At 37.5% G+C, this 12,500-nt stretch overlaps 1 protein-coding gene across 2 annotated transcripts in view; it reads right to left on the bottom strand.

The window, feature by feature from the left end:
• LOC106881796 (regulator of G protein signaling 17) overlaps positions 1–12,102 on the bottom strand; it is a 44,669-nt gene extending 32,567 nt beyond the window's left edge. The window contains exons 1-2 of one of the 2 annotated variants that reach the window (XM_089350828.1): positions 11,908–12,102; positions 9,602–9,852 (exon numbers count right to left, since the gene is read on the bottom strand). In XM_089350828.1, the coding sequence (XP_089206954.1) occupies positions 9,602–9,852 (251 nt within the window). In that variant the 5' untranslated portion in view covers positions 11,908–12,102. The remainder of the gene's footprint in view (positions 1–9,601; positions 9,853–11,907) is intronic. The other variant, XM_089350829.1, reaches the window with a different exon arrangement.
• Positions 12,103–12,500: the final 398 nt, after the last annotated feature.

Below are 12,500 nucleotides of genomic sequence, written 5' to 3'. Positions count from 1 at the left end.
GTTTATATCTCCAGAAAATTTATTCTGGATATTGCTTATTATATACTTTGTCTGAGAGGACTTGTGTGGTTAGAACTATATCAAAACTGATGAAATCCTGTTTCTGTGATTTATTAGTCATTAGACTTGAATGTTCTCTCTTGGTGTTATAATCCCAAATTTGCATCACAGTAAGACAGATATATATCTTACCATGAAGATTTATTAATTCATGTGGTATAAGGTAATGTGTGTATATGTGTTTATGTACATGTATGTATATGTGTTAATATATATAAGATGGTGAGCTGGCAGAAATGCTAGCACGCCGGGTGAGATGCTTAGCGGTATTTCATCTGTCTTTACATTCTGAGTTCAAATTCCACTGAGGTTGACTTTGCCTTTCATCCTTTCAAGGTCGATAAATTAAGTACCAGTTGTGTACTGAGGTCGATCTTAGCGACTGCCCCCCCCCTCCCCAAAAATTTCGGGCCTTGTACCTAGAGTAGAAAAGAATATTTGTATAATATATATTTATCATATAAGGTGGTGAAATGGCAGAATCATCAGCACACTGGGTGAAATGCTTAGTGACATTTCGTCTATCCTCATGTTCTGAGTTCAAATTCTGCCAAGGTCAACTTTGCTTTTCCTCCTTTTTGGAATGATAAAATAAGTACCAGTTGAGAACTGGGGTTGATGTAATCAAAATTTGAAATCAATATGTACATGTGTGTGTGTGTGTGTGTGTGGTGGGAGGGATGCATTTACACATGCTAACAGCATCATCAATGTTTTTATATCCATTCTTTAATGCTAGAATGGAACAAATGAATCAGGCTATATAATACACGTAGCCAATCTGTATAATACCTATATCAATTAAAAAGTGTCTTCTCACAATGAAAAATTGTATAAGCTAAAATCGGAATGAACAAAACAACAGCCAAAGGGAAAGAATGCAACTTCAGAAAACCAGAGTTATGCACTCCTAGACAATTCCTGTAAAGAAACCTACACTACATCACCAGTGTTAGGAGACTGTAAAAAAGAAAAAAAAAGAAAATATGTCAATATGTTGGTTTAACAGAGAAGCCATTCACAGCGACTTTTACCAACACACTAGCTGTTTGTTACAAGCTCTATTGCCTATAACATAATATTGCTTTCACAAACACACTAATTATAAGAAGGACACAAGAGAGTACATAACTTCATGAGAAAGCTGATAATGGTGGTTAGACATCATTTAGATGATGCCGTCACGAGTAGATATTTTTACACATATCTCCAAAATAATTTTGTAAAATCAGGTAGACTAAATCAGAAGTTGAGGGATAACAGACATCATGTGCTTAACCCTTTAGCGTTTAGACCGGACATATCCAGCCCAAATATTCTACTTGTTTTATCTTCAAACTAGCCAGATCTGGCCTCTCATACCTACCCTACAGTGTCATTCTAAAAATAACAATCATCATCAAAATATTGAATGCTTGATAATTAATGCTTGATTAATTAAAAACAATGCGAGTATATAAGCATTGCATTTGACAATAATCTGAATGCTAAAAGGTTAATCACCTGACAAACAATTTCTTCCCCTAACTTTACTCAATGTCACCTAATTCCACCCAGGTTTGCTGGCACCACTTCATGTACCTACCATGGTATAGATTTATTTTCATAGTTTCCAACACATACAAAGCCTACTCTATACATTTTAACACAAGTATGTATACAACACACATAAACTATATTAAACACACGCACACACACACATGACTCTGACAATGGTAGCATTAATTCTCTAGGTTGTTCAATTTTCTCAACTGATAAATGGGCTGATTGAGTAAACCAATCAATTATGAACCTATTATGACTATCAGAGACAGGTGTAAGTCAAATTTACTACAATAAAGAAATATGTAATGACCATTATATATGTCTCTCTGTCTGTCTATCTATCTATATATATATATATATATTAGCAGCTAAGCCCGGTTTCACCCGCTCGGTTTGGATGATGTGGCTGTAAAACCTGTTCTGTATAAGCATTCAAATTGTTTGGGCATGCTTATGTTAAAAAACAATTTTAGAATGACTTTTTTTCTGTAAAAACGCTAAAAATAACTGACTAACAAAAAAAGAAAAACCCAAACAATATTCAATCAAATCAAAATCTAAACCCAAATACTAAGCAAACAATGATGAACTATCTTACTTCCATTGCATGTGCACACGCACACACACACATGCACACATTCACATACCCCCCCCTTTTATATACACACACATTTATTCACACAGAGTTGAAATGCTGTTTGATTTATTTTTTCAGTGTACAATTTTCATCATCCCACTACCAAGTATCACATCACTCCTTCCTTCCTTATTCATCTATCACCCCTTCCTTTCTCATTCATAAACACAAGAGTATTATTATAGTAGATTATCTCGGTAACCATGGGAGCTATGAAAAAAAATACAAAGTCCAGCATCACCACCGGATCATTCTACACATCTGTGTAATTTTTCGTGCAATTCCACCCAGCCGTTTGACTGTGAATCACAAGACAAGAAAGAATCGCCCATGTCAAATTTATATGTATAGATATATATATCACAGTAATCATATATCAACAACTTCCATGCTGGTATAGGTTAGTTGGGTCATCACAGTTCTAACCAGTTCTCATTCAGAGCTATTGCTGTCTTATATGAGTTGGAGAGCCTACTTCTGTATCTCACTTTTGGCAAGTCTTTTTAAAACTGGATGCTCATCCTAAAATCAACCACATTATACAGTATAGTGGGTGCATTGTTGTGGTCCCAATACTAGCAAGGTTGCCTTTACCCTGTAAGACTAAAAATTCCTCATTACTCTATAGGCAGCATGCATACTGGCATGAAGTGGACAAGATGAGCCAGAGGTTTCTATGGTTGGACGCTCTTTCTAACGCCAACTGCTTAACAGAGTTGGGGTGCACTATTGAGGGAGGTGGCTTTGTATGATGTGTTGAGAGGCTATAATAGTGGAAGAGGAACAAGTGTCTAGCTGGAGAGGAGATACATGGCTACCTCAGCAGGAAAGGGGAAAGAATGGTGAAAGCAAGGTGGCATGGCATACCCTCAAGCTACAAAGTCTCAGTTAGTAGAAAAGCAGACAAATTACAAATCCCTTCAGGTAGATGGCCCTGCTTGATATGTCAAAAAGGCATAGGTAGAAACTCCATAAGGTGTACCAGGTGCAAGCTATGGGCACATAAGAGGTGCAACAATATCAGAGGAAGGTTAATAGGGAAAGTAGTCTTTGTATGTGGCAGAAATATACAGAAAATAGATTCCATCAAATGCCAGTGGGGATACCTAGAAGTAGATGATAGCTTTCATTATGTAGGTGACCAAGTCAGTAGTGGAAGTGGATGCTCTGAGAGTGCAGCTACTAGAATAAGAATCAGCTGGGCAAAGTACAGAGAGCTTCTACCTTTGTTGGAAAAAAGGACCTACATCCAGGCAGGAAATGCCACGACTTTCTCTTTTTCTCTCTTTGTATACATACATACATACATACATACATACATACATACATACACACATACACACACACACATACACACACACACATGCATATGTTAATAATTACTTATTTAGATATTAACATTTTGTGTTATCAGAGTTTAATGGATTAGATTGGAAAAGTGAGATCAGTGTGATGTCAGTAGATAAAAAACATTGTAGCTATCCTTAAGTTGTGGTCTGATCATCAGATATGCTGTGATGCTTTTATTTTTAATGAATTAAGTGTTAATAGGAGATTTTAATGGGAATCAAAAGAAAGTCCCAGAATGATTTATTTACCAATTGCAGTACTAGATAGAATCTAAATGTGACAAGTGCTTATTGATTTAGAGAGAAATATTGTCTTGGTGAAAAAGACGAAGAGGAAGAGAGCAAGTAGCAATCAGTTTATCAGCTTATCCTGTCTCTTTTGGTGCAATATTAAGTGAGAGATAGAGATGGAAGAGGCAAACAAAGGGGGTTACAGGGTGGGGAAAAGGTAGGAAACAACTTAATTGATTAACTCTAATGAAATGGGCAAATGAAACCTAAGTAAACCTTCAAAATTGCCTTTGTTAGAGTTAACAAATTCTGGATGATTTTTGTCTGAAAGACAACTAGACTGAGTTATTGATATACAAAATGTAATTTGATCCTTTAATACAGTTTTGTGAATTTCTGAACTGGAAATCAAAGTGAAAACAAGTATTAAGGTGATTAATAGTCAAGAATGTTTTATAAGCAAAATCTTAAAAAGTCTATGTGTTCCTATATATGTATGTATTGTTTATATTCTCTGCATGTATTTATGTATGTGTATATGTGTGTGTGTACACACACGTGCACACACACATATATATACACATAAATTTACACTGATACATACACAACTATATACATACATTAATGAAGCATACCAATTAACTGGATTTCAGGTGTCTGTCTGTCTGTCTGTCTATATATATGTGTGTGTGTGTGTATTTAGATAGATAGATAGACAGACAGACAGACAGATAGATAGATAGATAGATAGATAGATAGATAGATAGATAATACCAAGATACAATTATTTTTCTAGAAAGAGGTTGCATTCATAGACACAACTAGAAATGTAGTCGATAGCTTCCGCTATCTGGGCGACCAAGTTAGTAGTGGGGGTGGGTGCGCTGAAAGTGTAGCTGCTAGAATAAGAATAGCCTGGGCAAAGTTTAGAGAGCTCTTACCCCTGCTGGCGACAAAGGGACTCTCACTCAGAGTAAAAGGCAGACTGTATGACGCATGCGTACGAACAACCATGCTACATGGCAGTGAAACATGGGCTGTAACTGCTGAGGACATACGTAAGCTCGCAAGGAATGAAGCCAGTATGCTCCGTTGGATGTGTAATGTCAATGTGAATACCCGTCAGAGTGTAAGTATCTTGAGAGAAAAGCTGAACATTAGAAGCATCAGTTGTGGCGTGCAAGAGAGACGATTGCGCTGGTATGGACATGTGGTGAGAATGGAGGAGGATAGCTGCGTGAAAAAGTGCCACACCCTAACAGTTGAGGGAACCCGTGGAAGAGGTAGGCCCAGGAAGACCTGGGCTGAGGTGGTGAGGCAAGACCTTCGTACATTGGGCCTCACCGAGGCGATGACTACGGACCGAGACCTTTGGAAATGGGCTGTGCGTGAGAAGACCCGGCAAGCCAAGTAAGATCGTTGCCAGTGCCCCTGGACTGGTTCTTGTGCGGGTGGCACATGAGATGCACCATTTTGAGCGTGGCCGTTGCCAGTACCGCCTGACTGGCTCCTGTAGGATTTTCGAGCGAGATCGTTGCCAGTGCCCCTGGACTGGCTTGTGCGGGTGGCACATAAAAGACACCATTTCGAGCGTGGCCGTTTTCGTGCGGGTGACACGTAAAAGCACCCACTACACTCTCTGAGTGGTTGGCGTTAGGAAGGGCATCCAGCTGTAGAAACTCTGCCAAATCAGACTGGAGCCTGGTGTTGCCATCCGGTTTCACCAGTCCTCAGTCAAATCGTCCAACCCATGCTAGCATGGAAAGCGGACGTTAAACGATGATGATGATGATGATGAGGAAGAAAATAAGGGGGAAATGAAGGTATAAAAAGTTCACAGTATATATAATTGGGTGACTTGCAGGAACAATGGAACTAAATATTGCTATTATTAAATGATTCCACAACATTGCAAACCAATCCTCCTGCAGATTCACCCAATTTGATATTGTGGACTTTTATTTGTCCAACTCTAAATATCCTCTGAAAGCCTTATGTTTAAGGAGAGAATTCATGACTGTTAGCAATCTAGAAAGCAAGATAATAATGAATGCTACGCAGTCACTGTTAAGGCTGTCTCTGTGTTGTAACTGAGATCCAAGTCAGCCTAGATTGAGCAGATCTATATGGTACATAATTATCATTATAGGGTGCGTCACCGTGCTACAATGCTGAACCTACTGCTCTAGCACAAGTATTCTTCAATCTTTGTTTTCTCATACTCAGAATTCTTGAAGCATGGAATAAGCTACCTGCATCAGTTGTTAGCTGTCAGGACACTGCATCCTTCAAAAATTCCTTGGATGTACATTGTGCTACAGTGCTGAACCTATTGCTCTGGCATAAGTATTACTCAAAAATAAACATTACAATCTTTGTTTCTGCCCATCATCATCATCATCATCATCATCATCATCATCATCATCATCATCATCATCATAATCATCATCATCATCATCATCATAATCATCATCATGTAATATTGTTGATGATGGTGATGATGATAATGATAGACAGAAACAGATGTACAATTAAATTTTCAACAAATTAGCACCAGACTATATCATGGTACTGCAGGAACAGAATTACAATATACATACACACGTACGTACGTACATACGTACGTACATACGTACGTACATACGTACGTACATACGTACGTACATACGTACATACATACATACATTCATACATAAGTATGTACGTACGTACATATATATCATGAACTAACTGTTACTTTCTCAGATGCAGCACAAAATTTTGTCAGTGATCGGGTTGCGGTCTCAAAGTGATGAAAATATTTGGCAAATTAAATTTAAATATTGAAGTGAATCTAACGGTTTTTGTGTGTTTTTAAATGGTTTATAAACACCTTCCATGATGCAATTGTTTTCGTTCCAGCACACGATCTCAGATCAGGTCACTTGCTATGCAAGTAAGTACATCTCCAGAATTATAATAAATTTCAGTTAATGAATTTTCAACAAATTATATATATATATATATATATATATATATATATATATATGCAGTTTAACAAACACAGAATATGTGGATGATTGTGAGAGCAAGTATTTGTGTATGTGTGTGTATGTAAGCATGTGTGTGTGTGCATGTATGTGTGTTTCTGTACATGCATGCGTGTGGACAGGTGTGTGTACATGTGTGTGAGTATGATCCTGTGTGTGTGTGTGTCTGTGAGATCGTGTATTTGTGTATATTTGTAGGAATATGTGTGTTACAAATTTTAAACTTATGCAGAAATGTTTCAGTTGTCCAGGCAAAAGTATAAAACCAACCATTATTTGTGTAGAAGCAGGAAATATGGTGTGTTAGACAAGAACCAAGAGTCAATGAAGTTGTTATGAGAATAAATGACTAATGGTCTTCGAAGTAGAGTTTTATTTTATTAATTTTTTTTTATCAAATAAGTCAACATTAAAGAAGCTGGTCAGTGAGATTGGGCTTACATATGCAAAGAGAAAATAAAGGTTATTGTTAATTATGGCAATGGTGGTTGTGGTGTAGTTGATACTGGTGGTGGTTTTGTTACTAGTGGTAATGAAAGTTTCATACTGATGATGATGATGGAGACAGTCTGCCTGGTGGTGTTGGTATTGCAGTTCCTAGTGATGGTGGCAGTGGTAGTGCTGGTGGTGCAATGGTGACAGTGGGGTTATCATTAGTGACAATGGCGGTTTTGATATCTCTAATGATGACAGTATATATGATGCTGACGTTATGATGCTATTCCTGTGGAGGCACAATGGCCCAGTGGTTAGGGCAGCAGACTTGCGGTCATAGGATTGCGGTTTCGATTCCCAGACCGGGCATTGTGAGTGTTTATTGAGCGAAAACACCTAAAGCTCCATGAGGCTCCGGCAGGGGATGGTGGCGAACCCTGCTGTACTCTTCCACAACAACTTTCTCTCACTCTTACTTCCTGTTTCTGTTGTGCGTGTAATTCAAAGGGTCAGCCTTGTCACACTGTGTCACGCTGAATATCCCTGAGAACTACGTTAAGGGTACACGTGTCTGTGGAGTGCTCAGCCACTTGCACGTTAATTTCACGAGCAGGCTGTTCCGTTGATCGGATCAACTGGAACCCTCGACGTCGTAAGCGACGGAGTGCCAACAACAACGATGCTATTCCTAGTAGTGTAAGTATTGTTGTTACTTGTAGTGTAGGTGATGCTGTTACTAGTAATGCTGGTATTGTTCTTATTGATTGTGATGGTGTTCATGTTTACTGGTGATAATAATGGGTTCAAATTTTGGCACAAGGCCAGCAATGTTGGGGGACAGGGTAAGTCAATTACATCAACCTCAGAGTTCAACTAGTACTTATTTTACCGACCCTGAAAGGATGAAAGGCAAAGTCGACCTTAGTGGAATTTGAAATCAGAACATAAAAATGGACAAAATACTGCATGTAGTGTTTGTATTGCTGGTGACAGGCATACGGTTTAGCCCAAAGGCAATCCTAAGCAAGCACACCTAAGTTCAAAGGAGCTCTAGCAGTGACTATACCATCTCATTTTTAGGCACAAATGTATCTCGGGTTACATTATGCATGTGTGCCTTTTTTTTTAAAAAGTCATAAAATGTGATTTGAAGATTTGGCTATTATCTTTTGCAGGTCAAGCAAGTGCATAAAGGCTTCCTCTTCTGATGTTGGTGTTGTTGTTTAACTCCACATTAGCCTTGATCCTGTTCACCTGTGATCAAAGACATTTCAGATGTGATGAACCCTCTTGTTAGGGGTATGTAGCACGACATTATCTAATGTGTCCTTCTTTTACTTAAAGTAGGAAGGATTTTGGCTGCTTTTTTCTGGTTGGCTGAGTGAATGTGTAAAGAATGATATTGTAGGGTAAGTATGAGAGGCCAGATCTGGTCAGTTTGAACATAAAACAGGCAGAATATTTGGGCTGGATATGGCTGGTTTAAATTCTAAAGGGTTAAATGATGACAATGATGGATATGAATGGGCAAGAACTGCTGTTTTTAAAGTGATATGGCTTTACACTGTTGGGGTTGTTGATCTAGAACAGTGATTCCTAAACTTTTTGGGGCTGCCTCCCCCTTGGCACCCAGACCACATTCCTAGCACCTTTTCCTCCTCCTCCTCCCCCTCCCCCGCCGCTACCACCACCACTGCCACTGCTGCCGACTGCTTTTCACAGCAAATTCAAAACAACTGTATTTCACAATTCAAACTTAACCAAATTGACCTATCACCTTGTTGTTTTCATATCCATCACCTTCTTTTTGGTCACCTCATTATCACCCAACTTTTCATCAACGCCCCCCCCCCCCCACTCCGATCTTTCCACTGCCCCCAGCGGGGGCAGTAATACCCATTTGGGGAACTACTGCTACAGAGGATAGATTTTGTGTTGTTGTTGTTGTGTTTGAACCCCAAATCAGCTCTCATTGAATAGATAGATCTATGACCAAAGGTATTCCAGCCAGAACCATCTTGTCTTTTTCTATGTACAGGGAACCCAGAATCTCATTAAGTGACATGTTCATTTTAGAGGGCGTACTGTGGTATGAGGGAGATTTCACTGCTTTTTCTAGTGAGTCCAATACTTTGTATAATGGCTCTCTGATAGTAGTTGTATTATTATTGGTTGGGTTGTGAGTATTGTTAGTGATGGTGCGGGTGCTGTTAATAGTAACATTGGTAGGGATAAGAAAGAACCATCTCTCTCTCTCTCTTTCTCTCTTTCTCTCACCTCACCAACCAATCTGAAGATGTGAGAATTCTACTTACTTGGAGAAACATGGAGGTGTACAGCACCAGCAGAAGCAGCATGTTGTTGAAAATCGTCTTTCTCGTGTATGGGTTGGGGAACTTGTTGGACTAACAGCTTCTTCTGGCGATTCATTCTGAGGTGTCTGTTGCTGGACTGGTTGGTCTTTTGTCTCTTTGTTCTCTTTGTTATCTTTGCTGGGCCGATTGCTCCTCATGCGGACATCATTTTCATTGGTTGCCGGTGACTGGTTACGCATCATGGTGGTCATCTGCAACAGTGACAAAAAAAACATCAACAAATAATTCAGTCAATTGACACAGTATAGAAAACAGGTAGGAGACATCTAAAGTGATATACATATATATATATATATATATATATATATATATATATATATATATATATATATGTCTGTATGTATGTATGTATGTATGTGTATATAATTATATATATGTATATATGTGGGAGAATATACAAATAATAACAACAGACGAGGACAGGTGGTGTAAATAACAAAAGGATATATTAGTATGACGCTCGGGAAATACGGAAAGTCTTTGACGTTTCGAGCTACGCTCTTCAACAGAAAGAATACGGAGACAAGGAGAAAAACACGGAGAAAAAAAATTGAATAGTGTTCAGTCAACGGTCAATCATAATAATGCATATATATATATATATATATATATATATATATATATATATATATATATATATATATATATATATATATGTATATATGTATATATATACAGGATGCAATGGGTAAATTGTTGCCATTTTATATTTTTAATTTTGCACATTGTGTTTGATTTTGTTGACTACACAGTATAGTAGGGTCAGTTGCACACTGTCTGTGAGAAAAACAGCACCATGACGCAATTCACTCTACCAGAAATTTGGAAATGACATACTGCTTGGTATTCATGCTAGAAGCTCCAATACAAACATTTCAGAGTGTTTAGGTGTCAATCTGAGGACAGTGCAGAGGATTTGGAAAGAGTTAGATGAATCTAATGGTGATTATGAAGGTACAGCAGCTTGGAAAACTCATTCTGATCATTCTGATAAGAAAAGAACTCCTGAATTTGTTGGTGAAATCCAAGCCATGATTGACAACGATCCCTGCAAGTCAATCAGGTCCATCACCAGGGACATAGGAGTGTCTGAGTTCCTTATCAGGTAGGTAGTGCATGAAGACATTCAGTATTCTTCATACAAGATGAGAAAGGGTCAATTTTTATCCCAAGCCATCAAGGACAAGAGGAAATACTGCACTATGATAGATAGATAGAAAGATAGATAGATAGATAGATTGATAGATAGATCGATAGATAGATAGACAGATGAGAATGATGGAAAATGGAGACACACTCAAGATGTTATTTAAATCATTTATATCATCATATCACTGATATATGTTTTGATAGATGCATTAAAATAAATCCTAGAGGAAGAATAATGTGGAAAAAATAAATCAATCTCATCAGGGAGGATATAAACAACAGTATTCATCAATAAGTCATTTTTACAGATGTAAAAATGACTTATTGGTCAGCACTGTTGTTTATATCCCCCCTGATGAGATTGATTTATTTGAATGCATCTATCGAAACATATGTCAGTGATATGGTGATATAAATGATTTAAATAACATCTTGAGTGTTTTTTTACACTTTCCATTATTCTTATATTCTCCAAAGCTCATCTCACTTCTCCTCGGAATTAACTCCCATGCAAGTGTGATTACTAATTCCTTAGGCGCTTGTGTGATTACTAATTCCTTAGGTGCTTGTGTGATATCTAGCTATCTTGTAACTGTTCCTCTGGATTTTTCCTTGTAAACTGAACATTTATATATATATATATATATATATATATATATATATATATATATATATATATATATATATATATATATATATAGATATATATATGTTCAGAAAAGGAAAAAGACAAAAAAAAAACAACAACGTGAGGACGTGATACAGATTGTGTTACTAGATGCTCGGGAAAGGAAAGAGAGATAATATGATGTTTTGAGCGGAGCTCTTCGTCGGAAACAAGGAAAGTCCAAAGAAGGGAAAAACGGAGGAAGAAAAAATCACCACCGATGTCCACGAGGTTACATTATATATATATTAAAATAACACACACATATATATATATATATAAACATACATAACGTGTGTGTGTGTAAACACTTGTAAATATGTGAAATTTATTCTAAAGAAATGGGTACCAAAAGTTCAAGTCACACTTCCTTCTTGACAGTGCAATGTAGGAGTGTGTTTCAATAGTCAGACCTCAGTTACAGACTTACTTGCTGAAGAAGAAGTTAATATTGCTTTCAAATTTTGGCACAAGGCAGGTATTGTGGGGCAGAGCACATGTTGATAACATTGACCTCAATGCTTAACTGGTACTTATTTTATCGATCTTGGCAGCGTTTCAACTCAGGATTTAAAGTCGGCAGAAATGCTGTTAAGCATTTTTTCTGTTGCAGTAATGATTCTGCCAGCTTGCTGCTTTAGAAGTAGTTAATACTGAAGAGCATTTTACCTTTGTAGAGCAGAAGAAAAAAAAAAAGACTTACTGCTGATGAACCCAATATTTTTAGGAATTTGCATAAGTTTAAATGTGTGTGTGTGTGTGTGCGTGCGTGTGCACGCATGTTTATTTGTAGAAAGTGTGAATGTGTATGGTAGAGGTTATTTCTGTCTTATGGATCAGGGATCTATAAACTAATAAGAGAGGCAAACATAAGAGATGATGATTGCAAGATCCAGGAAAATAGACTACAGAGGAAAAATCAGGCAATATTATTTGGCTTATATTGGAAATGTTATGTTGCAAAATGTGCTTGAGAACTGAGAAATTCCATAGTCATTTACCCTTTGTAAGTAGTGGTAAATA

This window comes from Octopus bimaculoides, chromosome 4 (assembly GCF_046866305.1).
Source record: "Octopus bimaculoides isolate indiv1 chromosome 4, ASM4686630v1, whole genome shotgun sequence".
Lineage (NCBI taxonomy): Eukaryota > Metazoa > Mollusca > Cephalopoda > Octopoda > Octopodidae > Octopus > Octopus bimaculoides.
The sequence above is the reverse complement of the archived record's forward strand: the minus strand, read 5'-3'. Positions and strand labels throughout refer to the sequence as shown.